Below are 26236 nucleotides of genomic sequence, written 5' to 3'. Positions count from 1 at the left end.
TATAATTTACTTATTTATTTATTTTATTTGAGCGAGAGAGCAACAGAGAGAGCATGAGCAGGCAGAGGGGCAGAGGGAGAAGGAGAAGCAGACTCCCTGCCAAGCCGGGAGCCCGATGTGGGACTCGATCCCAGGACTCTGGGATTATGACCTGAGCTGAAGGCAGATGCTTAACTGAGCCACCCAGGCACCCCTATAAAATCTTTTGTCCTCTTTTTGTATTTGGTTTTAGTTAGGCAGTATGAATATTAGTAATTTCAGATTAAATAAATCATTTTTGGCTATTAAAAAATGAACTTTTATTTATATGTTATTATCCGGTGACCAATATGAAATTAGAGGGGTTTTTCCTAATAAATACTTCAACTTTTAACATAGGACTTTTGTTAATTTATAAAGGGCAACAACGTATTAAATTTAGAAAGTTTCTTTACATTAGTCTGGTGTGAAATGATACAAATCAGTTCAAAACTCACACACTTCTTTGGTACATCTTTTTTTTTCCTATTTTTGTTTCACATTACTTGCATATTTAAAATAAGGTAGTCTGTCATCTTACTTTATTTTATTGTTGGTATGTGAAATACTTAGCTAGAAGTCTATATACATTTCTTTCTATATATTGTAAAAACGTATTCACTGAGTAACATTTGACAGTGCTGTTGAAGAATGCATTCTTCACATCAGGTTGGCTATTGAAGGACATAGTGGATGTTTCATTATTCTAGACAACCAGAAAGGTGGGCATTTTTGTGCATTTTAGAAGTTTAATTTAGATTATAAGCTCTTTTGAAATTGTAAGTAGACAAATTATAAAGAAATGTAGATAATTATAAGTGTGTATATATTTTATTATGATAAAAATAGAGCAGAAATATATATAGATATTAACTTCATAGAATACCAGTAATAGGAACATTTGAAATGGGTCGGGTCAAATGGTCACAATTTCTTGTACTTAAATATCCTTTTTCTTAAATTTTTATTTCTCTGTGGTATCTAGCTAACAACTTAACTTTATTAATTTCTCAGGGTTGAGGAAAAAAATTTTTTTAAGATTTTATTTATTCATTTGAGAGAGAGAGCACAAGTGGGGAGGAGGGGCAGAGAGAGGAGGAGAAGCAGACTCCCCGCTGAGCAGGACGCCCGACGTGGAGCTTGATCCCAGGACCCTGGGATCATGACCTGAGCTGAAGGCAGATGCTTAACTGACTGAGCCACCCATGTGCCCTGAAAAAATCTTTAGTAAACATGATTTGGTACCCGTGGAATAAGAGGCTGTCAGTCACTGGACAAACACTTAAATACAATGCACACAAGAACACACTCTGAAGAAAAAGACACTTACCTTCCTAGTTATTTCTCAGATGAGAAAATTAGGTGTAACACACTTGTTAGAACACATTACAATAAAAGACATTTTCTTTCTTTCTTTCTTTCTTTTTTTTTTTTTTTTTAGTTTTAGATTAGAAATTTAGCTCTTTTTCTAGTCTGTAGCAGATAATTTTTGTGTTTTAAAAAATCGCCTGGTGATGGGTATTAAAGAGGGCACATTCTGCATGGAGCACTGGGTGTTATGCACAAACAATGAATCATGGAACACTACATCTAAAACTAATGATGTAATGTATGGTGATTAACATAACAATAAAAAATTTTAAAAAAATAAAGTGAACTGGTCAAAAGAAAAAATCATGTAGCAGCAATATTTTTAGTTAGCTGGTTTTACTTCATTATAAATTTATAATATAATCATGTTTAGAGTCCAATTTTTTGTCTCTATGTGTTTGGGCTCTGTATTTTTAATTCATCCAAAAAGGATTCTTTGGATAAAATAAGTTAAACAGTTCTTTGGGGAAACAGTAGTAGAATCACTTTTTCTAGGGAAGATTAAAATAGGAACTTAAACTTTGTTCTGAAAATTTACTTATCCTGAAGGACCAATTTAAAAAAATTTAGATATTGAGAAATACGCCCTTCAGTTCTATTATTGATACTTTTCCTCTATTGCTTCATCAAAAAGTAATTCTTAGCTGATATTATGAACTCCATCTTAGAGTTCTTTACCTTGGGGAGATTTACAATCCTTTAATTTAATGATAAATCTGTCTCATAATCCTGAATATATTGTGTGTGCTTGCTGTATCTCTCTTAGGCTATCTCAGATTTTGAATAAAATGAATGAGTCTTTTCTTCCAAAAGATTATATTGCTTATTTGACATTTTTAAGCTCTTATTTATTTTATTGTGAATACTACTACATAGAAACTGTTTTCTTGGGGCGCCTGGGTGGCTCAGTCGTTAAGCATCTGCCTTCGGCTCAGGTCATGATCCCAGGGTCCTGGGATCGAGCCCTACATCGGGCTCCCTGCTCCACGGGAGGCCTGCTTCTCCCTCTCCCGCTCCCCCTGCTTGTGTTCCCTCTCTCGCTGTGTCTCTCTCTGTCAAATAAATAAATAAAATCTTTAAAAAAAAAAGAAAGCTTTTTCTCTGTCAGGACAGTCTATTTAAATTACTTTTTGTGTACTTCTTGGAGAAAACTTTTGAGGCAGTTTATATAAAATAAAAATATTTGAGTATGTATACATAAAATTTTACATGTACTCAGCAAGAACTGGACAGTGTTCCAGTTTAGAGAATACTTACATGTTGATATTGTCCCTTTAAAATAATGCATGCATAATAATGTCTAGTGACTTTTTTTTATATTAATTCATAGAACTCACCAATTCATTGTCTTTCCTTTTTCTCGTGGTCTGTTTCAAGTTCCATTAATTTTTAACATTAATATTTCTGTTCCTCATAATTAAAGTAACCAAGCTTTATTTTGTTTTGCCATTGTTCCTAAGATCCTTAACTTTTTAAAAATGAGGATGGGAATAGTTTTATCTAAAGTAGGTTTAAAATGGTGCATAACAAAATTAACTATACTTAACAAAAAGCTAACTAACTTATTAAAGTGTATAGCCTTACCATTGTGATATTTGAACCCCTTGTTTGAAAGCAGAAAATACCAAAACATGATGCCTTTATTCTGTGAAAATAAGCTGGTTTCCTTTCTGGGTAATAGAGATTAGTCATAGTTGTTTCTATTATTGTTTCTTCATTTTTGTATAGAGCTTTAAAATTTACAGTGCTTTCATGTCCATTGTCCTATTTGAGCCTCATAGCATCCTGTGAGGTAGGTGGTATTTTTCTCTTTTCTAAAGATGAGAAAAGTTAGTTAATTAATTAATTAATGGTGAGAAAATAGAAGCCCAGAGATCATGTAACTTACATAATATCAGCTAGTAAGTAGGATAACAGTATTTAAAAAAAAAAAAGATTTATTTATTTATTTTAGAGAGAAAGAACATGAGCAGTAGGGGCAGAGGGAGAGGGAGAGAGAATCTCAAGCAGACTCTATGCTGAGTGCAGAGCCTGATGCAGGGCTCGATCTCACAACCCTAAGATCATAACCTGAGCTGAAACCAAAAGTTGGATGCTTAACGGATGATGGCACCCAGGTGCCCCAATAGTATTTTTTAATATACTTTTTTCTAAATATCCCATAGATTTCTTTTTGTTTGTTTGGTTTGGTTTGGTTTGGTTTGAAGTTTTTATTTAAATTCTGGTTTTTTAAATAGATTTCTTTTTTATAAGTTTTTTTTTTTTAATTTTATTTATTTATCTGACAGAGAGACAGCGAGAGAGGAAACACAAGCAGGAGGAGTGGGAGAGGGAGAAGCAGGCTTCCCGCTGAGCAGGGAGCCCGATGTGGGGCTCGATCCCATGACCCTGGGATCATGACCTGAGCCGAAGGCAGACGCTTAACGACTGAGCCACCCAGGCGCCCCTAAATAGATTTCTGATTTAATAAATTGTGGCTATTTTTCTGAGTAGATTATCTTTAGTAAATCTTGTGATTTACATAACTAGTTTATAGAAGATTTAGACAAACATTAAAAAACACAGGTGTGCTTGTTTAATTGAGCACAGTGTAAAAGATAACTTGATATTCATTCACTATGAGTTAGGACTACTTTTACTAGAATATCTCTTTCTATAGAGCAGTTTTGTCCTCTGTAATACAGGTTATGACCTTGATATGGAATGGAATTCCGAAGAGAAGGTCCAGAAATATTTTTTGTATGTGTGGGGTTTTTTTTCGGGTTTTTTTGAGAGAGAAAGAGAGCACGTGAGAGTGCATGTGTGAGTAGAGGAGTTGGGGGAGAGGCAAAAGGGGAGAGAGAATTTTAAGCAGCTCCAGGCCCAGCACAAAACTCACCTTGGAGCCCAACACCAGGGTCAGTCTCAGAACCCTGAGATTATAACCTGAAGCAAAATCAAGAGTCAGTCTTGCCCGACTGAGCCACCCAGGTGCCCCCCAGAAATGTTTTTGAATATTGTTTATGCCTCTGGGGAAATTAAAACTGTAAATAAACATTTGAAGAATAAAAATATATATACATATTTTGTTAAAAGCCAGTCATATAAATAGGCCTAAAATGTTTTCAGAGGTATATAATAAGGACTTTTAAAAAGCAATCTTTAATTTGATATAACTGTCTTAGACTTATTTTCACTACAGTAACAAAGGACCATTTAATTCTTACATTTTCATTTATCTTACACTAAAGAGTCATTTACTTTTACAGGCTATATAAGTATAACATATAGTATATAATATCTATACAATGTAAAAAAATAGACTTAGTTCTAGAAGTTTTAAAATAAGTATATTGGATAAGAGAGGATGGTTTACTTGTCTCATACCTTGGCTTACATATAAAATGTGATTTCTCATGAGTTTAATTTTGGTTTATAGCTTTTAGATATAATTAGTGTAGTAGTTGGCTTATGTAAACTACTTATATATAAACTACTGTAAATAGCTTAATTTACTGCTATATGAAAATAGTTTGTATGTTACTTTAATTGCATAGCTAATTTTTTGCAAGACTCTACAATAAAGTTGAGAAGTGCTGTTATGACTATAACTTAAAGGAGGTGGAGTTTATCTCACTAACACTGTTTTTTAAATCAGTAATATTAAAACAGAAGGAACCGTAGATCCTTGGAACAGGATCATATTTTACTAGTTCAATTCAAAACATAGATCTTAATTATATACTGTTAAGCTACAGTATTTTATACAGTATAACTATGGAACAAATCATATGTATTAACTCTTATTCTTGCCAAGTTATTAGCTTGTGCTCAATGCAGACATTGAATTAAACTCTCTTGGGTTAAACCTGCATTCCTTTAAAGTATAGCACAAAAGTCCCAGAGTCCTCTGTATTAAAAGGTCCCATAGTTAAATAAACATAACATTCTATATTCCCCTCTGAAGCATCACAAAATTTATGTTAGTACATTAAGTGCTGAGAATTCTGCAGTAAAGAAACCTATTCAACTTTGTTTAATCCAAATACATTTTGGCAAAGGTGCTTGCTTTCATCAGATACTTACTAACATGCCACACTGTCCTGCATTTTGAGAAATACTAACCAAGGCTTAAACCCATAGCTTGGTTATTTGCATTTATCCACATAAAAACTTTTCAGCATTTTAAAATAAATTTCATAGGAAGAATTCATTAAGTCTGTATATGTTTTTTTCCCTTCCTTTTTAGATTAGTTTTTTTTTTTTTTAAGATTTTATTTATTTATTTGACAGAGAGAGACACAGCGAAAGAGGGAACACAAGCAGGGGGAGTGGGAGAGGGAGAAGCAGGCTCCCCACGGAGCAGGGAGCCTGATGCGGGGCTCAATCCCAGGACCCTGGGATCATGACCTGAGCCGAAGGCAGACGCCCAACGACTGAGCCACCCAGGCGCCCCTCGATTAGTTTTAATAATATTCTTGCAAATGTCAGTGACTTACTCTGAGCTTGTCTCCAGAGGTCACAATCTTTTGGCCCAAGGGCATTGTCTGTCTTATAAGCAAGGTTGTTTGACCCACTTAATATTTAAAGTAATTTAAATAAGTTGCTGGTATTACAAATTGGGAACTTTCACATGAGATTTTGGATTTTAGATTTCTGTTTTTAAAAAATCTGCGGACTGACGATAGCTGGGCCTGCATTCACACTTGGCAGTCAGTTGCTGCTTCCCCTAGGCAGGGCATATACTCTCCAGCCTTCCTGTCGTCTCACACCCAGCCTGCTGCACTCACATATATTACTGTCTTGCCCCTACAGTTTTTATTCTCCAGCATATTCACACCACTCAGAGAAGAACCAGATTTGGATTTCTTCTCCCTCACAGCAGCTTTCTTCTTCTTCCTTTTTTTAAAGATTTTATTTTATTTTATTTTATTTGAGAGCAAGAGCGCACATGCGTGTGAGAGAGTGCAAGGGGTTTGCAGAGGGAGAGGCAGAAAATTCCAAGCCCAAGGCAGGGCTCCATCCCACAGCCCCAAGATCATGACCTGAGCTGAAATGAAGAGTTAGACGCTTAGGGGCGCCTGGGTGGCTCAGTCGTTAAGCATCTGCCTTCGGCTCAGGTCATGATCCCAGGGTCCTGGGATCGAGCCCCGCATTGGGCTCCCTGCTCTGCGGGAAGCCTGCTTCTCCCTCTCCCACTCCCCCTGCTTGTGTTTCCTCTCTCACTGTGCCTCTCTCTGTCAAATAAATAAAAAATCTTTAAAAAAAAGTTAGATGCTTAACCCACTGAGCCACCCAGGCGCCCCACAACAGTTTTCTTGAAGTATAATTGAAATATAATGATTACACATAAATAAATGTACAATATGATGAGTTATGACATATGTATAAGCCATGAAACTGTCACCACCACCACCAAAATAATGAACATATCCAAAAGTTCCCTTGTGCTTGTTTGTAATTCGTCCCTCCTCCTAGCCCCCATTTAGTCACCCATCTGCTTTTATCACTGTGGATTACTTTGCATTTTTCTAGAATTTTTTATAAATGAGATCATACAGTATATACTTTCTTCTTGGGTTTTTTTTTTTTCTTTTGGTCTGGCTTCTTTCCCACAACATAATTATTTTGATTTTCATCTGTTTATATCAGTAGTTCATTTTTTAAAATTGTTGAGTAGTATTCTATTGTATGAGTATACAACAGTTTGTTAGTTCATTCCCCCCTTGGTGGGCATTTGGGGTTGTTTCTAGTTTTTAGCTGTTTCATGTAAAGCTTTTGTAAACATTCATATACAAACAAGTCTTTGTGTGGACATATGTTTTCATTTCTCTTCAGTAAATACCTAGGAGCAGAATGGCTAAGGGATATAATAGGTATATCTTTAGCTTTATAAGAAATTGCCAAACTTTTTTCAAAGTAGTTGTACCATTTTACATGCCCACTGGAATGTGTATGAGAGTATATGAGAGTTCCAGGCCCTCCACATCCTCTCCAATTCCTGATATGGTCAGTCTTTTAAAATTTTAGCCATTCTAATAGGTGTGAAATAGTATCTCATGGTAGTTTTCATTTGTAATTTTGTAATGAATAATAATATTGAACAACTTTTCATGCGTTTTTTGGGGGGGGTCATCCATATAACTTTCTTCTTTGATGAAGTATTTATTCAAATCTTTTGTTCATTTTTACTGTTCTTTTTTTTTTTTATACTTGAGTTGTAAGAATTCCTTATATATTCTAGATACAAGTCCTTTGCAGTGTTTATTTCACAAATATTTTCTTCTAGTCTGTGATTTTCCTAACATTGTATTTTGAAGAGCAAAATTTTTAAGCTCCCTTGTACCCTAATTAGAAGTTTAACCTAAAAATGTCTTTGAAAAGATGTGGAAATTTAGATGTCTTTTCTTTGACTATCATATTTAAACATTTAAGAATAACTATTTATTTAAATGATATTGAAAGTTATTTTAAGGATAATCTTTTCAGCATAATTGTGCTATCACTACCAGCCATACTGTTCTAAGAAAATTACCATTTCTGCTTAGCTCCCTCAACAAAAAGGATACTTTAAAATAACGTAGCATCATACTGAAGTATTTTATCTTTGAATATTACAGAAGAAAATTCCACAAGACAGAGTGGGGATTTGGGAAGCCAGTTTACAGAAATTTTCATTAAGCAGCAGGAAAATGTCACTCTCCTGTTATCTTTATTGGAGGTAAATAATCTTGCTATTTTTGTCATCTTAATAAGCTTTTTTTTTTTTTGGGTGTTATTGAGGAAGCAACATATACATACCTTTTTAAGGTCGTGAAATTTGTAGTATCATTGCAAGAGATTCACATGCATGTTTTAAGGACTCTGTAATTTGTTAAAGTATTGTCTGCTTATTTCCATTTTTACCTTACCAAGTTTAATCAATTTATGTTAACTATTTTCTTTTTATTTCTTAAATTACTTTTTTAAAGTTTGCTAAACTGTGTTTGTAGTTTTTAATACCACTATTGAAAAAAATGTTTTTCTTAAAAACGTAAATTACAGATGTTAAATATTTTAAATACTTATGTTGCAGGAGTTTGATTTCCATGTCCGCTGGCCTGGTGTGAAGCTTCTTACTTCTCTTTTAAAACAACTAGGACCTCAGGTGCAGCAAATTATTTTAGTCAGTCCCATGGGTAAGTGACTCATCTTAAATAATTTTGATTTAAAAGTGAGGATCATTCCTAAAGAGGGGGACTGAAATGATGTGTTAATAAATTGCATAATTTAAATCACTATTTGTATTTTTGATCTGCCACTATTTTTCACACGATTATATGTTCTAGGTGTTTCAAGATTGATGGACTTACTAGCAGATTCCAGGGAAGTTATACGTAATGATGTAAGTTAAATTCGAAGAAGAAGTCTAAGAATGTGCAACTTTTTTTCCCCCTCTCTTTGCAAATGAAATCTTTGTTGATCCTTATTCAGTGTCATAAGAAGTTAGATTTGGAAATTGGAGGTATTGGCCAATATTTTAGACTTTTTTTTTTTTTAAAGATTTTATTTATTTATTTGAGAGAGAGAGAGATAGTAAGAGCAGGAACACAAGCAGGGGGAATTGGAGAGGGAGAAGCAGGCTTCCTGCCTGAGCGGGGAGCCCGATGTGGGGCTTGATCCCAGGACCCTGGGATCATGACCTGAGCCGAAGGCAGATGCTTAACGACTGAGCCACCCAGGCGCCCCTGTTTTAGACCTTTTTAAGTTATATACAAGACCACATTATTTCTTTGTTTCCTGCCTATCCAGTATTTTGGTGTAGACAGATGATTTTCATATTCAAATTTATGCCTTTCCACAAGTTTAGAATTTCTTTCATCTTCTTTTGAAAGGCTATATTGACACTAAATTCTGCCTTCAGAAAAAGTAAAGGAAATATCCCCAGACATTGAACTGTGTAAACTTAAAGCATTGCATTTGGAATCTTCACCCTCATTTGACTGAATATGCATTTCAAAGGATTTTCCTTGTAATCTGCATTTAACTATAGAGCATGATTTGCTTTGGAGTTATTTTCCATTCTGATTTATTTTATTATTTGCATATAAGTTTGAATATTTTGTATTGATGTATTTTTTTGTTGTTTGAACATTTTTCTGGTTGTTATCTATAACTTGGTCAAGACTGTGGTACTTTTTTTTTTTAATGCTTTTAAAGATTTTATTTTTAAGTAATCTTCACACCCAGTGTGGGGCTCGAACTCACAACCCTGAGATCAAGAGTCTTATGCTCCACCAATTGAGCCAGCCATCACCCCTAGACATAATACTTTAGACAACAATTGGAAAAATCCTTTTAAAATTAAATTCTAGAGCCAGGAGAGCATATCAAGTTAATCCATTCTCCATATTAACACTGAGAAGCCCAAGACTTACAAAAACCAAGTGATTTGTTGTTAGTGATGTCTATTCATTTTTGTATATATGGTAACTGGCCTGTGCCTTTCTCATCCTTACTGCTAGTAAATACCATTTGGATTGCTCTTAGCTTCACAGCTGGTTAGTGGCAGAGCAGAGACACAAGTAAAGTGCTCTTGACCTTTAGTTCACATACAGTTTTTTAACTTTGTATTTAACATTTTATAGTATATATGTCAATGCAGTATTATAAGGGGTTAAATAATAGGGTAATGTAACTGATGAGAGGGACATTTTTAAATCTCTGTTATTCTTTTAAGAATTGTCTTATTTAGATGGGTACCCAGCTACTTAGGAATTTTGAGCATCTTTCCTTTACTAAAATATTACTATATATCTTAAACTTGATGTTGTTGTTCTGTTCTTCTCTTGGCCCTAAGTATAAATAAGATAATGCCATACAAACCTTTTATTTAAAAAATTTTCCATTCCATTCTATTTTATTATTTATTTATTTACTTTTTTTTTTTTTTAATTTTAATTTTAAGTAATCTCTACACACCCAACATGGGTCTTGAACTTACAACCCTGAGATCAAGAGTCACATGCTCCATTGACTGAGCCAGCCAGGTGCTCCACCATATAAATCATTTAACCAACTGAGCCACCCAGGCGCCCCATATAAATCATTTAATAAGGAAATTCCCTCTTCATGGATTGCTATTAGTATCATTACCATTATTTTCATTTTCAGATAGAATTTGTGTGTGTGTAAAACTGTATTAGCTTGGTTCTTAAATATACCATTTCCTTTAACCCCTACTCTTTTTTCCTGCTCTTAACCTTTTCCTCGATTTTTGTTTTTTGGGTTTTTTTGTTTTTTGTTTTTTTAAGTAGGCTTCAAGCCCAGCATGGAGCCCAGTGCAGGGCTTGAACTCATGACCCTGAGATCAAGACCTGAGATGAGATAGAAAGTCAGATGCTTGACCGACTAAGCCACCCAGGCGCCCCACCTTTTTCTCAATTTTTATTTGAGACCGATAAAATGATTCTCTATTTATGTTGCTTTTCATTAATTTTATGATTAGGGATTAAGTTATATATATTTTTTAACATCTGGATTCTTGGTTTTTATGTTTTACAGCCATCCTTTCTTTGGGTTTAGTAAACCTATTCATTTGAATTTTTTGTGGCTAATTACTATCATAACATTATATAACACACCATGGTACACCTCAGTTGACACCAGCAACCAGAGGCAACTAAATGGCACCTCTGGTAGTTCTTATTGGCATTCTGTGATTACCTGGAACAATATACTACCCTTTTCCTCCTCTTGTGTCTTTTCTTTTTTTATTCTTCTTTAAAAATTCTTTTCTTTTTTTCTTTTTAATCAACTTTCTAATTGTACTCAATAATAGTTTAGTAGTTGTCAACATTGACTAGCTTCCCTGGGTGCATATCGGTAAAGATTTTTAGCCCCAGTTTGTTTTATATTTGAAACATTAATTTTGATCTGGATTAGAGAATTAGTTGGTCCTTTACCATAGGTGCACTGACACTCTCCTATTTATTTATGTTACTTAGTGCTTAAAAATTAGCAGGAAAGGTTGAAAAACTGAACTACCTGCTCACTCCTAAGTGATAGATTTAGATAGATAGGTTCCATTCTTTAATTTTTTATTATGAGAAATGTAAACACACACAAACACACAAACCTGTCCCTTAAACCCATCAGTTTTCAAAATTTTGTTATACTTGTTTCATCTACCTCTCCTCTCACCACTGTCCTTTATTTTTGACTGGAATATTTAAAAACATTGAAACAATCCATATAATTTCACCATTACATACTTTTAGTATACATACTATATATATCCTGATATAACTGTAATGCCATTATCACATTTAACAAGTTAACCTAGTTAATGATGTCTTAGCCCTCAGTTTCAATAAGATAACCATTCCATATTCAGGTTTTCCATTTGTCTCAAAGATATCTTTTACAGTTGTTTTTTTCATATTGGGGTCCAAACAGGGTTCTCTTATTACATTTGATTGTTATATCTGTTAACTTATCTAAAGGGCTTGATTAGGTTTTGGTTCACCTTTTTGCTAGGGTATTTCCTAAATGATACAGTGAACTTAATTTTGCAACACATGAGGAAACATGTAATATCTGGCTGTCTCACTTTTAGTGATCAGTGGATTTGATTTGGATCTCTCCGTTGTAAATTCTCTATCAACCTTACATCAGATTCATCAGTTACATCTGATCATCCATTAATGATCATTGCTTTAATCAGTTATTTTGTTAAGAATTGCGAAGTGATGATTTCTGTAATTCTGTCATTATTTCACATGTATTAAGTTACAATCTTATAGCTTCTGCAAAGAACTTCATCGAGTAGTCCAATTTGTTACCCTGAAATATAGTTCATACATGAAAAGCAGAATAAATGAATAAATGCCTTTAATTATCAGTTTTTAAAGTAAGGACTTGGTATCCACTTACTTTAAATGACTGATGAGTATACTTTTGTTCTTAATAGCATTTTAGTGGTTATGTTTGATTAGAACAATGTATCTCTTTATAGTCAGGAAAAATAAATGAACATGTGTTGAGAACAAACAATGAATCATGGAACACTGCATCAAAAACTTATGATGTAATGTATGGTGATTAACATAATAAAAAAATGCTAATAAAAAAAGAATAAGATAGAAAGTCAGAAACAGAGTAAGTGGTGGTTACTAGGGGCTGGAGTGTGGGAGAAATGGACAGATACTGGTCAAGGGTACAAACTGCTAGTTATAAGATGAATAAGCTCTAGAGATTTATTGTATACTATGGTGATAATAATATTAAGCTAATAATACTGTTTTATATACTGGAAAGTTGCTAATTGAGTAGATCTTAAATGTTCTTACCACAAGAAAGAAATGGTAATTTTGTGATGTGATGAAGGTGTTAACTAACACTACAGTGGTAATCATTTTATAGTATGTAAGTGTTTCAAATCAACAGGTTGTACGCCTTAAACTCACACAATGTTCTATGTCCATATCTCAGTAAAGCTGGGGGAAAGAAAAAAAAAGAGAACTTAAAATATAAGTACTATATACATATAAACCTGGTAGCTTCCACAGAAGTTATTTTATCTGCTTTACTTCTAATAAAAATCCTGTAACAAAGATATTATCCTTGTTTTACATATGGGCATACTAAGACTTAGAATTTATGTAATTTGCTTAAGGTTGCACAACTAGTACATAGGACAACTGTTTTTAAAACCCACTTTATTTAACTCAGAGCCTTAATGTTCTTTCTGCTGTATTCCTTCCCCCCTTTGGTAGCAGTTAAACCCAAGTTGGCAGCATTAAGTGGGAGAATTTGACACCTAGAAATAACTACTTTTGCCTTTCTCTTATCTCACTGTTGAGACTTGACAGTCAGAAAAATGAGTAGAACAAGTCTAGTAAAGCCATGGGCTTTTTTTTTTTTTTTTTGGTCTTATGTGAATACTTATCTACTCAATAAGGTAATTTGCCTTTTTAGGACTTTTGAACTACACCTTTGCTGTTCTTCTTTCTCTTAAGTAATACCTGCTTTTTTCCTAAAAACAAAACAAAACAAAACATTTTTCATAAAAAATGCTATTTCAAAGAAACAGAAAATGGTATTGTTACAAAATACTTGTTATTTAATGGTGAAATAAACAGAAATGGGAAACTGAGTTTTTCTTGAATGATAATGAAGAGGTTGCAGAATATATAAGCTAAATCCAGCTTAAAGGAGCTGAGAAAAACTAAGAATCAGAAGCAAAGACTACTGTTAGTTGTTTTATGCATCTTTTTTCTATTGACTTAGAATCAAGTCTCGGGAATTTAGGGGCCAGATAATTACAGGAAAATATAAACTTTCTCTGCTAGAATGTGATGATGTTTGAAGATTTATATTATTGAATTCACAATTTCATACCATTGCTATTGTGAAGCACATACAGAAGCATCCCTGAGGTGCGCCTGGGTGGTTCATTCGTTTTAAGTGTCTGCCTTCGGCTCAGGTCATGATCCCGGGGTCCTGGGATCCAGCCCCATGTCACAGGGAGCCTGCTTCTCCCTCTCCCTCTGCCTGCCTCTCTGCCTGCTTGTGCTCTCGCTCTCTCTCTCAAATAAATAAATAAAATCTTAAAAAAAAAAAGCATCCCTAAGACATAAAATTATTCCTAGCTCTCGTAAGCACAATTAAAGCGAAGTAATGCTTGATGAATATGTAAGAATTATTGTACATTTATATTGTGCAGTTTAAAGAGAATGGAATTAGGAGTTGGTAGACATGGATTCTAGTCTAGGCTCTGTCCCTTTGAGGTCTATAATCTTAGGGAGGCATATTGTTCACCTTATCTGTCGTTTTTTTCCCCACCTATAAAGTGAAAGAGTCAAACTTGTGAAATACCTGCACTTCTAAAATTCTGTGGTTTTTAAATGTCTTGTAAAAGTTGTTCTCTACTAAACGTTATCTTTTTTTTCCTCCGTAAGGGTGTGTTACTACTGCAGGCACTAACAAGAAGCAATGGAGCAATCCAGAAAATTGTTGCTTTTGAAAATGCTTTTGAGAGACTACTGGACATTATTACAGAGGAGGGGAACAGTGATGGAGGTATAGTATGAGGAAATTGATTTAAAGAGATTCCTTTTGTGCTCACTAAATTGTTAACTTTTAGGGAATGCGATTAGAGGGAGAAATGAGGATTCGTACTTTATATTCTTTCATTATGGTTTGTGGAGTATGGATTTCTTTTTATTTATCCTATTTGATATTTGTTAGGCTTCTGGAATCTAAGTTGGGGTGTTTCATATTTCTAGAAAATCTCAGCCATCTCTCTTCAAACACTGATCTGCTACATTTTCTCCTGTCTTATTTCTAAACTCAGAATCAATTCTCTGTCATCTGATTTGACTCTCACTTTATCGTACTTTCTCTTCTGTGTTTTCCATCTTTTGGTGTTTCCAGGCTTTATTCCGTTTTATTATTTCTGACCTCTTATCTATTTCAACAATTCTTTCTTCACCTACATTTACTTATTTATTATTATTTTAAATTTTTATTTAAATTCCCATTGCTTAATATATAGTGTAATATTAGTTTCAGGTGTACAATGTAGTGATTCAACACTTCCATACATCACCCAGTGCTCATCATGACAAGTGCGCTCCTTAATCCCATCACCTATTTGACCCATCTGCCCACCTACCTTCCTTTTGGTAATCATCAGTTTATTCTCTGTAGTTAAGAGTCTCTGGTTTGCCTCTGTCTTTTTTTTTTCCCCATGCTCATCTGTGTTGTTTCTTAAATTCCACATATGAGTGAGATCATACAATATTTGTCTTTCTCTGACTGACTTATTTTGTTTAGCATAATACTCTCTAGCTCCATCTATGTCATTGCAAATGGGAAGATTTCATTCTTTTTTGTGGCTGAGTACAATACAAAATATCTGCGGATATTTTCAACTTACTATTTATTTCTTCAAACACAAGAAACAATTATTTCATAGTCTGTGTCTGATAATCCCAATATTTTAAGTCTTTGTGGATCTGGAACTTTTGCTCCATTGGTTCTTATGCATTGCTCAATGTTTTCTTTGTGCATGATTATCTTTGATTAAGTGTTGTGTTGTACTTAACAGAATTATTCATAGGAATTTGAAGCCTAGGATGGAGGTAATTTCTTTTAGAGAAAACATAGTCGTTTCTGCCAAGTCCTGGCAGTGCAGTTTATCTGGGATCAACTTAATCCAGGTTTAAGGCTTGAGATTCCCTAGACCACTCAGGCAATTCAAACCCAGACTGTAAGATCTATGAGGACTACTTAACTTTTGGTTATTCTCACGCTGAGGATATAGCCCTTTGAAGTCCCAGCTTATTAGTGGAGAGTTTTCTGTTAGCTTCCTTTCCCACCTTGTATGTGCTCTTGGCTTTGATTTATTTTCCCTCTGCCATGTGAGTCTGTCAAAATGAAAGTTTTAGGTTTTTTAAGATTGAGAAATATACTCCCAGCCAAAAGGTATTTATACTTCTTTACCTCACTAAGATACCCATTTTCCTATCATTGTTAACTTGCTAAACTGTCAAATCTTCATTGCTCCTGAGGCTTTTTTGTTTTTTTAATTCGGCATTTTTAGTTGTTTTTAGTGAGAGGTTGATCCAAAAACCTAGCCCTGGGATTGAAAGAGAAAATTAGTTTATTTGCATTGACTGAAGTGAGATTAGCAAGTTGAGTAGTATAGATGACATTTGGCTATATTAATCTGGAGGGGAGGGCCAGCCTGGAGATAAAGATTTGCATGTCTAGAAGATAGGTGATAGATGAAACAAAGTTAGATAAATGAGATAAAAGATGAGATGAGTCCATTAGGGTGAGTAATGAGTGAGAAGGGAAGTGCTAAAACAAAAACCTGAGCAATACTAATAGTTAAGGAATAGTAGAGAGGAGCAAGTATTGGTAAAAGAGACTGAGGGCCGAGAGGCAAGAGGAAAACATCTGTGGGAGGGTCTGGGGAGTGGGTAGCATTGTTAGAAGCTGCTGAGATGTCAAATAAGATAGGGCAGAAGTGTACCTTTGGGAACATGGACATCATTGATGACCTTGGGGAGAGCAGTTGTGTATAGTGGTTGCCTCAGAATCCATACTGCAGTGAGAGGAACGTGTTAGAAATGGGAAAATAGAATAGTAGAGAAAACTCATGCAACGAATTTGGAGAAGTCGGGGGAGAAAGGTAAATAGGAACTGGAGGTTGACGGGGAATGTTTTTTATCCTCTTAAATTTTTTGTTGACATATGAAACATTTTTCAAACATACAGAAAACAGTAAGAAATAGTGTAACAAACCCTTGTGCACCAATTGGCCAATTCTATTAAACGTTTACATTTTGCTATACATGTTTTAGATTTTTAAGAAAGAAAACACAGAGTTAAGACCTGTGTATATAACTCATTCTCTATAAAACTATAACTATAACAAAGTCTTTGTAGAACTGTTATTCTGCCTTCCTTCTCTAAGATTACAGTATTTTGATTTTGTTTTCCCATTCAGTGAGTGTTTTTATACTTTTTTAAAAAGATTTATTTATTTTAGGGGCGCCTGGGCGGCTCAATCAGTTAAGCATCTGCCTTCGGCTCAGGTCATGATCTCAGAGTCCTGGGATCGAGCCCCGCTTTGGGCTCCTTGCTCAGCGGGGAGCCTGCTTCTCCCTCTGTGCTCTCTCTCTCTCTCTCAAATAAATAAATAAAATCTTTTTTTTTAAAAAAAAAAAGATTTTATTTATTTTAAAGAGAGAGGCTGCATGAGTAGGGAGAGGGGCAGAGGGAGAGGGAGAAAATCCCAAGCAGACTCCCCGCTGAGCGTGGAGCCCAATGTGAGGCTCAATCTCACAACCCTCAGATCATGGCCTAAGCTGAAATCAGGAGTTGGGCACTTACCCGACTGAGCTACCCAAGTGCCCGTTTTTATACTTTTAACATGTATTTGTGTGATTCTGCACACTCACACACACACACACACACATCATATATTAATAAACCATATATAGCATTATTTTGCATGTTCTCAAACTAGATAAAAAGCATCCTTCTGAATATAACTTTACAACTGCTGTTTTTTATCCAACATTATGTTTTTGAGATTTATCCATGTTGGTACATATTACTCTAGTTTATTCTTTTTTTTTTTTTTTTAAAGATTTCATCCATTTATTTGAGAGAGAGAAAGAGGGACAGAGAACACGAGAGGGAAGGGGATCAGAGGGAGAAGCAGACCCCCCGCTGAGCAGGAAGCCCGATGTGGAACTCGATCCCGGGACTCCTGGATCATGACCTGAGCTGAAGGCAGTCGCTTAACCAACTGAGCCACCCAGGCGCCCTCTAGTTTATTCATTTTAAGTGCTGTATATATATATATATTTTTTTTTAAGATTTTATTTATTTATTTGACAGAGAGAGACACAGTGAGAGAGGGAACACAAACAGGGGGAGTGAGAGTGGGAGAAGCAGGCTTCCCACTGAGCAGGGAGCCCAATGCGGGGCTCAATCCCAGGATCCCGGGACCATGACCTGAGCCGAAGGCAGACGCTTAACGACTGAGCCACCCAGGCTCCCCTTAAGTGCTATGTTTTATTCAGTAGTATGAATATTCTATGATCTATTTTTTTTAAGATTTTATTTATTTATTTGAGAGAAAGAGCGTGCACATAAGCAAGGGGGAGGGGCAGAGGGAGAGAGAGGAGATTCCTGCTGAGCAGGGAACCTGACACTGGGCTCCATCCCAGGACCCCAAGATCACAAACCAAGCTGAAGGCAGAAGGCTCAAGCCACCCAGGTGCCCTTATGATCTTTTTTTTTTTATTGAGTTGACAGGCTGTATCTGTTTTTGCTAATATAAACTGTTGTTGCGAATGGTCTTTATGTGTCTACTTGTATATGAAGTTTCTCTACACTGTATACCTACAAATAGAATTACACTTTTTTCATCTTTACCACATATTGCCAAATGGCTTTCTTAAGTGGTTTTATCAGTTTGTATATCTATCAACAGTGTTTTTAAGTTTCTTTTTCTTCACATTCTTGTCAGTCTTTGCTTGCCAGTTTGATGGGTGTGAGATGGTATCTCATTGAGATTTTCACTTTTCATTTCTAAACTAATGAGATTAAGCATATTTTCATGGGAGTTTACGCCCTGATTTTGTTGATTTGTCTTTTACCCCTCTGAATTAGCTGCTTGCCCATTTTAGTGTAAGATTGTTCTTCCTTTTCCAGTTGATTACTGAGAGTATGTATTCTGGATACTAATCCTTTGTGAATTATTCATGTTTAAATTATTTTCTTCTAGTTTGTTTATAGTGTTTCTATTAAAGTTTAAAATTTTAACATAATCACATATATTGGCTTTTTTTAAAGATTGCATTTTCTTTTTTTAAAATATTTTATTTACTGATTTATTTGAGAGAGAGCGTGCACAAGCAGGGGGAGGGGCAGAGGGACAAGCAGACTCCCCACTGAGCATTGAGCCTGATGTGGGGCTCGATCCCGGGACCCTGAGATCATGACCTAAGCCGAAGTCAGATGCTTAACCAACTGAGCCACCCAGGTGCCCCCATATATTGGCTTTTTAAAAAGAGTTTATGCTTTTGTGTCTTATTTTAAAAATTTCTCTCTACCTCAAGGTTGTAAAGAGTGTTTTCATCATTTTCTTTTACTAAAGGCTTTGCAGTTGTCTTTTACATTTAATTAATATGGATTTTGCATTTGAATGATGGTATAAGATTTGTAATCAAACATCCATATGTGTGAAGGGCTGTTTCTGAGTTCTCTGTTCTGTTACATTTGTCTCACTCTGCACTAAAACCACACTTTCTTGATTACTAAACCTCATAATATCTCTTACTATTAGAATATAGGAAAAATCTTTTATATTGTCTACTTCCCGGATCCAATTCCAGCATTAGATACCAGCAGGGTATTTGAGAATTCAACTCAGTTCTGACACTGTCTACCCACAGATAGCATCAGATTCCATAGGTTGAGGGTTTAGTCCTACAAAACTGCCCTCCACCCTCCCCCTTAGGATGCCAGTCACAAGCCCCAGGCTGTTACCTATGCTTCTGACCTACCTCACAGAATTCAGGGAAACACGTTTACCGGTTTATTAAAGGATTTGAATCAACAGCCGGATGAAGAGATACATAGGGGGAGGTCCTGAACAAAGGAGCTCCTGTCCTCGCAAAGCTTGGGTCCCAGCTCAATGACACATGGAAGCATTCTGGTTCCCCAAGTGTGGAGGCTCTCTGAAAAGGAGCAAAAACCTGTCCTCTTGGTTGTTTATGGAGTCTTCATTAAAAATTTTGATTGACTAAGTCATTGGCCATTAGCTGATTCAACCTCTAGGTTCCCCCCCCCCCCCCCGGGGGGGGGGAGAGTTCTTCGGGGCACTGAAAGTTCCAACCCTATAGTCACATGGCTGGTCCTACTGGCAGCCCGTGCCCACCCTTGAGTGGGGTCCCAAAATCACCTTCATTAATAAATAGCAAGATACCCATTTCACCTTTGTGGCTCTGAAGGGTTTTCAGGAACTGTGGATGAAGATCAAATATAACTGAGAAATATATTTTGATCATCTGGATGAATTCTGAAGCCCTCTTCTCAATTGCCTTAACACGCCTTTTCCTTTTGTTCTTCCATTTGAATGAAATTTGTTCACTAATTAAGTTCTATATATTAAATATAAGTGTGTGTATGTATATATATATGTATATATATATATTATTTTTTTTTAAGTAACCTCTGAACCCAGTGTGGATCTCAACCTTACCAACCCCAAGATCAAGAGTCACATGCTCTACCGATGAGCCAACCCTCCCCATTGGAATTTTTTTGGAAATATATTGGGTTTACAGATTAATTTAAGGAGAATTGTCATCTTCATGCATTGACTTTTCCCATTCATGAACCCAGGTCTGTCTCTTAATTCAGATCTTCTTTTAGATCTTTGAGTCATGTTTTATAATTTTGAGCAAAAGATGTTACACCTTTTTTATTAGATTGATTCCTAGGCATCTTACCATTTTTGTTACCATATGAATGGGATCTTTTTCTTTTACATTCTCAAACTGGTCATTACTTGATTTTTGTATGTTGATCTTGTGTCCAACCACCTTATTAAACCATTAGTTCTTTTTTTTTTTTTTAAGATTTTATTTATTTATTTGACAGAGAGAGGGACACAAGCAGGGGGAGTGGGAAAGGGAGAAGCAAGCTTCCCGCCGAGCAAGGAGCCCAATGCAGGGCTCGATCCCAGGACCCTGAGATCATGACCCGAGCCGAAGGCAGTCGCTTAACCGACTGAGCTACCCAGGCGACCCTAAACCATTAGTTCTAATTGGGCTTTCTGTGTAGATAATCATATTTTCTGCTTATAAAAGTAATCATTTTGGGGCGCCTGGGTGGCTCAGTCGTTGGATGTCTGCCTTTGGCTTGGGTCATGATCCCAGGGTCCTGGGATCGAGCCCCACATCGGGCTCACTGCTCAGCAGGAGGCCTGCTTCTCCCTCTCCCACTCCCCTTCTTGTGTTCCCTCTCTCGCTGTCTCTCTCTCTGTCAAATAAATAAATAAAATCTTTATTAAAAAAAGTAATCATTTTTCTTCCTTTTCAATTCTTACACCACTTTTCTTTTTTGTCTTATTGCACTAATTAGAATCTTTAATACAGTGTTGAATGTTGCTGGCTTTAATAAGAATACTGATGTCTCACCATTAAATTTGATTTTTGCTAAGAGTTTTTATCATGAATGAATCTTGAATTTTAGTGAATTTTTTTCTATATCTATGGAGATCATCAGATTATTTTTCTCCTTTAATCTATGAGGGTCTTTTCTTTAAAAAGAGAGACTGCAACCAATATAAGCAAGTTGAGAAGAGGGAGATACAGGAGAGAGAGAGGATGATCAATCAGTGATACATAATACCTAAAAAAGGAGGAAGGAATGGAATCCAGAATAGGGGTAGGAGTTGGCTTTTAAGATAGGAAAAGAAGCACATCTTCCATCATAATGGGGAAGGCACAGGTGGAGATGTAGGTCCTTTTTCAGATTTGGTGGTAGGAAGTTGAATTGAAAATAGAGTCATATGCTAAGAGTGAAAGAGGAGGACACAGTTGAGAATTATGGAGAAGGTAAAAAGTCTTTTGGAGAATAGGAGAGTTAGTTGACTGTTGTAATTAGGAAGATTTCCAGGCAGGGATAAAAGCCCCATTGAGGGTTTTCACTGTGATTTTACAGTACTGCACACAGCTTGATGAAGTGATTCTGTCCCCCCATTCCCCATACTCTGCTGCCTAGGTGTGATAGAGAAAAAAAAACAAGCAGTTAATTTTTCACAGGGTTGTGTGTTTTCCAGGAAGTTACTATGAAAAGACAGTAAGACAAGAGAACTTAGTTTATTATCTCCAGAGTGAAGAAATGAAGATCTATATAGTCTAAGCTAGATAGGGAAGGAAGTAAAGACAGAGGGGTTCCTAAAAAGGAAGAAAGAAGACTTGTTGATGGTTTGAAAGTCTCAGGGAAGTCATAGAACAGATATGTTGAGAATACTTGAGCGGAAAAGATGGGAGGTTTTTGTAATGGACTAAGAATTCTCTCTGATGATGAGGCCAAGAACTGAGAAGTCCAGGTATTAGATGGATTGTCACTGAAATCAAGAGGGACAGCAGGAAGTAGAGAAAGATTTTGAGCTAGATGCCAGCAATGCTTTCAGTGAATGGAGTAGTGACCACAGTTTTGTTACATAACTGCAATTAGGAGTGGTAAGAGATGGTATGGGCAGATGGCCTGATCCTCAAGGAAACAGGCGATTTTGTGAGAAGGCAGAGGAACTATGGTCTCTGGAAAGTACACTGGGCTGGGAGGATCATAGATTCCACATTCTGACTCAGGTACATGGGATTGAGAGCATGAACTGCCTGCACTTTAGAATGTTACAAGGTAAGGCAACTTCTTTTTTTTTTTTGAAGATTATATATTTATTTATTTGACAGAGAGCACAAGCAGGGGGAGCAGCAGAGGGAGACAGAGACGCAGGCTCCCTGATGAGCAGGAAGCCCAATGTGGGGCTTGATCCCAGGTCCTGAGATCATGACCTGAGCTGAAGGCAGACGCTTAACTGACTGAGCCACCCAGGCACTGAAGGCAGCTTCTTTAAAGAAAAAAACATTTCGGGGCACCTGGATGGCTCAGTTGGTTAAGCAGCTGCCTTCGCCTCAGGTCATGATCCTGGGGTCCTGGGATCAAGCCCTGCATCAGGCTCCCTGCTCAGTGGGGAGTCTGCTTCTCCCTCTCCCTCTGCCCCTTCCCCTGCTTGTGTGCACTCTTTCTCTCTCCAAAATAAATGAATCTTAAAAAAAAATGAAGTGACTGAGGCTATAGTAGATTTTATTAACCAATATTTGGGAGTTTGGGGTAGCATCTTGAAAGAGTTTGAAAGGAGATTAAGCATTCTAAGATGAGAAAATGGAAGTGCGTAGGTGATTAGCGAGGTATATATTTTCAGAGGTGACCAAGGAAAACAGAATTTTAAGGCAGGGTAGAATTAGCTAGTCTTTAGGATTGCTAAGTTCTAATGGCTCCTTGTAACTGATGGTGGCCTTCAAAGCTCTGGAATTCACTTTGCGCATTGGAGGGAAGGCCTGCCAGTTATAGTGAGGGCTTTGACATTCTGTTTCCTCCAGAGCCTTCAGATGGTCCTAATGGCAGATCTTATTTAATCGAGATTTATGGCCCTGCATAAGAGACAGATACAGTGGTTCCTCCTTAGAAGGTGAGGATCCACATGTTTCAGCAGTATGAGGTAAGGAAGCCTCTAATTTGGGAGATCAGGACGGGTTAAATCAGAGATTTTAAAAGGAACCTGAAATACGCACCTTAAACATTTTATCTCAAGTTAAATGTAATAATTTGCATTGATATACTGATCTTTGGAGTTAGGGCCAGAACGTTTTCTTCAAATATGGGTGGACTGATAGTTTTTCCATCATCTTCGTGCATCTTTATTACATCACATCTATAATACATCATGTAGGATTTGATCTTTGGCTTCTTTGAAGTGCAAGATCTTTATGGGTTTTTACAATTACTTTTTTTGTTTCTTAGGCTTGCATTACCCATATATAACAACAACTATTCTTAATGACTTGGCTTTCATTGAGTTTTGCCAAAGACTTAGTTTTTATAAAAATAGCTCTATTATATAGTCATTCCCTCATATCTATAGGGAATACACTCCAAAACCCCCAGTGGATGCCTGAAATCATAGTACCAAACCCTATATATACAGTGTTGTTTCCTATACATACATACCTATGATAAAGTTTAATTTACAAATTAGGCACAATAAGAGATTAACGACAACTAATAATAGAACAACTGTAACAATATACTGTAATTAAAGTTACGTGAATGTGATCTTACTTTCTCTGTCTCTGAAAATGTGCTGTACTCACCTTGTTTCTTGTCATGACATGAAATGATAAAATAACTATGTGATGAGATGAAGTGAGGTAAATGATGTAGGCATTGTGACGTAGCATTAGGCTACTATTATTAACCTTCTGACACTAAATCAGGAGGAGGATCATCTGCTTCTGGACTGTACTCGATCACAGATGAGACCTCAGAAAGTGAAACTGCAGATAAGAGGGGACTATTATTTGACAATTTATATTATAGTTAATTAATAACTAGTGCAGGTAGCATGGTAGATTTGTAAATTACAAAAGTAATTTACTCTTAGGTGCAATAATCCAGGCATGATCCATGAAAGAAAAAATTGATATGTGGGACTTCTTTAACATTGAAAATTTCTCTACAAAACACTGTTAAGGTGCTTTAAAAAATAGTCTTTTTTTTTTTTTTAAGCTTTATTTATTTAAGTGATCTCTACACTTGACATAGGGCTTGAACTCAGATGACCCCGAGATCGACAGTTGTTATGCTCTCCCGACTGAGCCAGCCAGGCACCCCCAAAATAAAGTCTATTAATTAAAAAAAAAAGCAACTGATTTTTGTAAACATAAAGCTCAATTAGTAGGAGTAAAAGTGTGGATGGGGCGCCTGGGTGGCTCAGTTGGTTAGGCGACTGCCTTCGGCTCAGGTCATGATCCTGGAGTCCCGGGATCGAGTCCCGCATCGGGCTCCCTGCTCGGCGGGGGGTCTGCTTCTCCCTCTGACCCTCTTCCCTCTTGTGCTGTCTCTCATTCTCTCTCAAATAAATAAAAAATCTTTAAAAAAAAAAAAGTGTGGATGTACTATACAGAGGAACCTATTAGCTGTGAACATCTAGTATCAATCATATTTTTAACAGGAAACGGATCCTTGGTTAAACTAGCACGCGGTAAAGTAGAGATCAGCTGGCGAGCTTTAAACCATGATAACAGTGTAAGCTGTAGTGTGGATGAAAGTACCCTATAGAATAGTATGTTGTAAGCAGAGATAGGAATAAATGGAGAACAGGAACCAGGAATGATAGGAAGCCTGAGAGTGGCCAGAGATCTGTAAGGAAAATGAAGAGAGAGTAGTTAGTGTGTTAGAAACCAAGGGAAGAGTAAGTTTCAGGAAAGAGACAGCAAGATAGCAATGTCAGGTCCTTCTTAGAGATTAAGTAAAATATGGTTGATTCATTCAATGAATATTTAATAGTGACCTGATATTTATAGATCTGATATCTCTGTCTCTGCTGAGGACAGAGTAAGTCACTGTATCCTAGTAGGGCATTCACATTCCTGTCTTTATGAATTATAATCCAGTGGAGAAGACAGATACAGCATAATAAAAGGAGCAGGCTTTTGTGAAAGCATGTAGCTGGTGATACTAGCCTGGTCATCAGGTCTTGATGTTTAATCTGGGATCTGAAGAAAAATATGAGTTACTGAGGTGAGTGGATAGTTGAACAGAGGGGTCAAGAGATCATGAGAAAGAGCACACAGCTTGTGGCCTGTGGCCATCAGGAGTCAGAACAGGCTTTCTGCCTTGCCGTACTGAAGAAGTGCTGAGCTTGCGATTTGTCTTTAAAAGTGTTTGGTGGAGGGATCCGGGTGACTCAATCGGTTAAGCTTCCGACTCTTGATTTCTACTCAAGCTCAGGTGATGATCTCAGGGTCATGAGATTGAGCCTTGCCTCGGGCTCTGAGCTCAGCATGGAGTGGAGTCTGCTGGTCCCTCTCCCTCCCCCTTTGCTCCTCCCCTGCACGCAGGCATGTGCATGTCTCTGTCTCTGTCTCTCTCTAAAATAAATAAAATCTTTAAAAAAAAAAAAAATTCCCTCCCTCCCCCTCTGGACCCCCCCCCCCCCCCCCCCCCCCCCCCAGCAAAAAGTGTTTGGGGATTGAATTTTCCTTCAGGTTTTATCAGCCTTAACACTTCCATTTTACATTCTTTTCCCAGGTATAGTAGTGGAAGATTGTCTGATTTTGCTCCAAAACTTGTTAAAAAACAACAATTCCAATCAAAATTTTTTTAAAGAAGGCTCATATATTCAACGTATGAAACCTTGGTTTCATGTTGGAGATGAAAATTCTGGCTGGTCTGCACAGAAAGTGACTAATCTGCACGTAATGCTACAGGTATACTGTAGTTAGACATAAATGTGATAAGAATTTTGACAATGTTCCTTTCAAAGAAAATTGCTTGTGTTTGATAAATTTAGGATGTTGAGTTGGTTTCAGATGGGCTTGAAAGAATCTTTTAATATGAAGATTTGCAGTTATGTTCAGAGATCCTCTGCCATTAACCTCCCCCCCAACTCCCATTGCATACACCCATCACTCAGCTTCAATAATTATTAACATCTGGCAATTTTGTTTCACCTTTTATTCCCCTTTCTTGTCCTGCTGGATTATTTTAAAGCAAATCCAAATATATA

The 26236-nt window shown here is 36.4% G+C and overlaps 1 protein-coding gene across 2 annotated transcripts in view; it reads left to right on the top strand.

Moving 5' to 3' along the window:
- The window catches only part of USO1 (USO1 vesicle transport factor), a 91400-nt gene that overhangs the window by 34771 nt on the left and 30393 nt on the right, over window positions 1–26236 (top strand). For both annotated transcript variants that reach the window (XM_021702330.2, XM_021702329.1), the window contains exons 5-9: window positions 7989–8089; window positions 8444–8546; window positions 8697–8752; window positions 14310–14430; window positions 25759–25937. In XM_021702330.2, coding sequence (XP_021558005.1) covers window positions 7989–8089; window positions 8444–8546; window positions 8697–8752; window positions 14310–14430; window positions 25759–25937 — 560 coding nt within the window. The remainder of the gene's footprint in view (window positions 1–7988; window positions 8090–8443; window positions 8547–8696; window positions 8753–14309; window positions 14431–25758; window positions 25938–26236) is intronic.

The sequence above is a fragment of the Neomonachus schauinslandi genome, chromosome 2, assembly GCF_002201575.2.
Source record: "Neomonachus schauinslandi chromosome 2, ASM220157v2, whole genome shotgun sequence".
Taxonomy (NCBI): domain Eukaryota; kingdom Metazoa; phylum Chordata; class Mammalia; order Carnivora; family Phocidae; genus Neomonachus; species Neomonachus schauinslandi.
The sequence above is the reverse complement of the archived record's forward strand: the minus strand, read 5'-3'. Positions and strand labels throughout refer to the sequence as shown.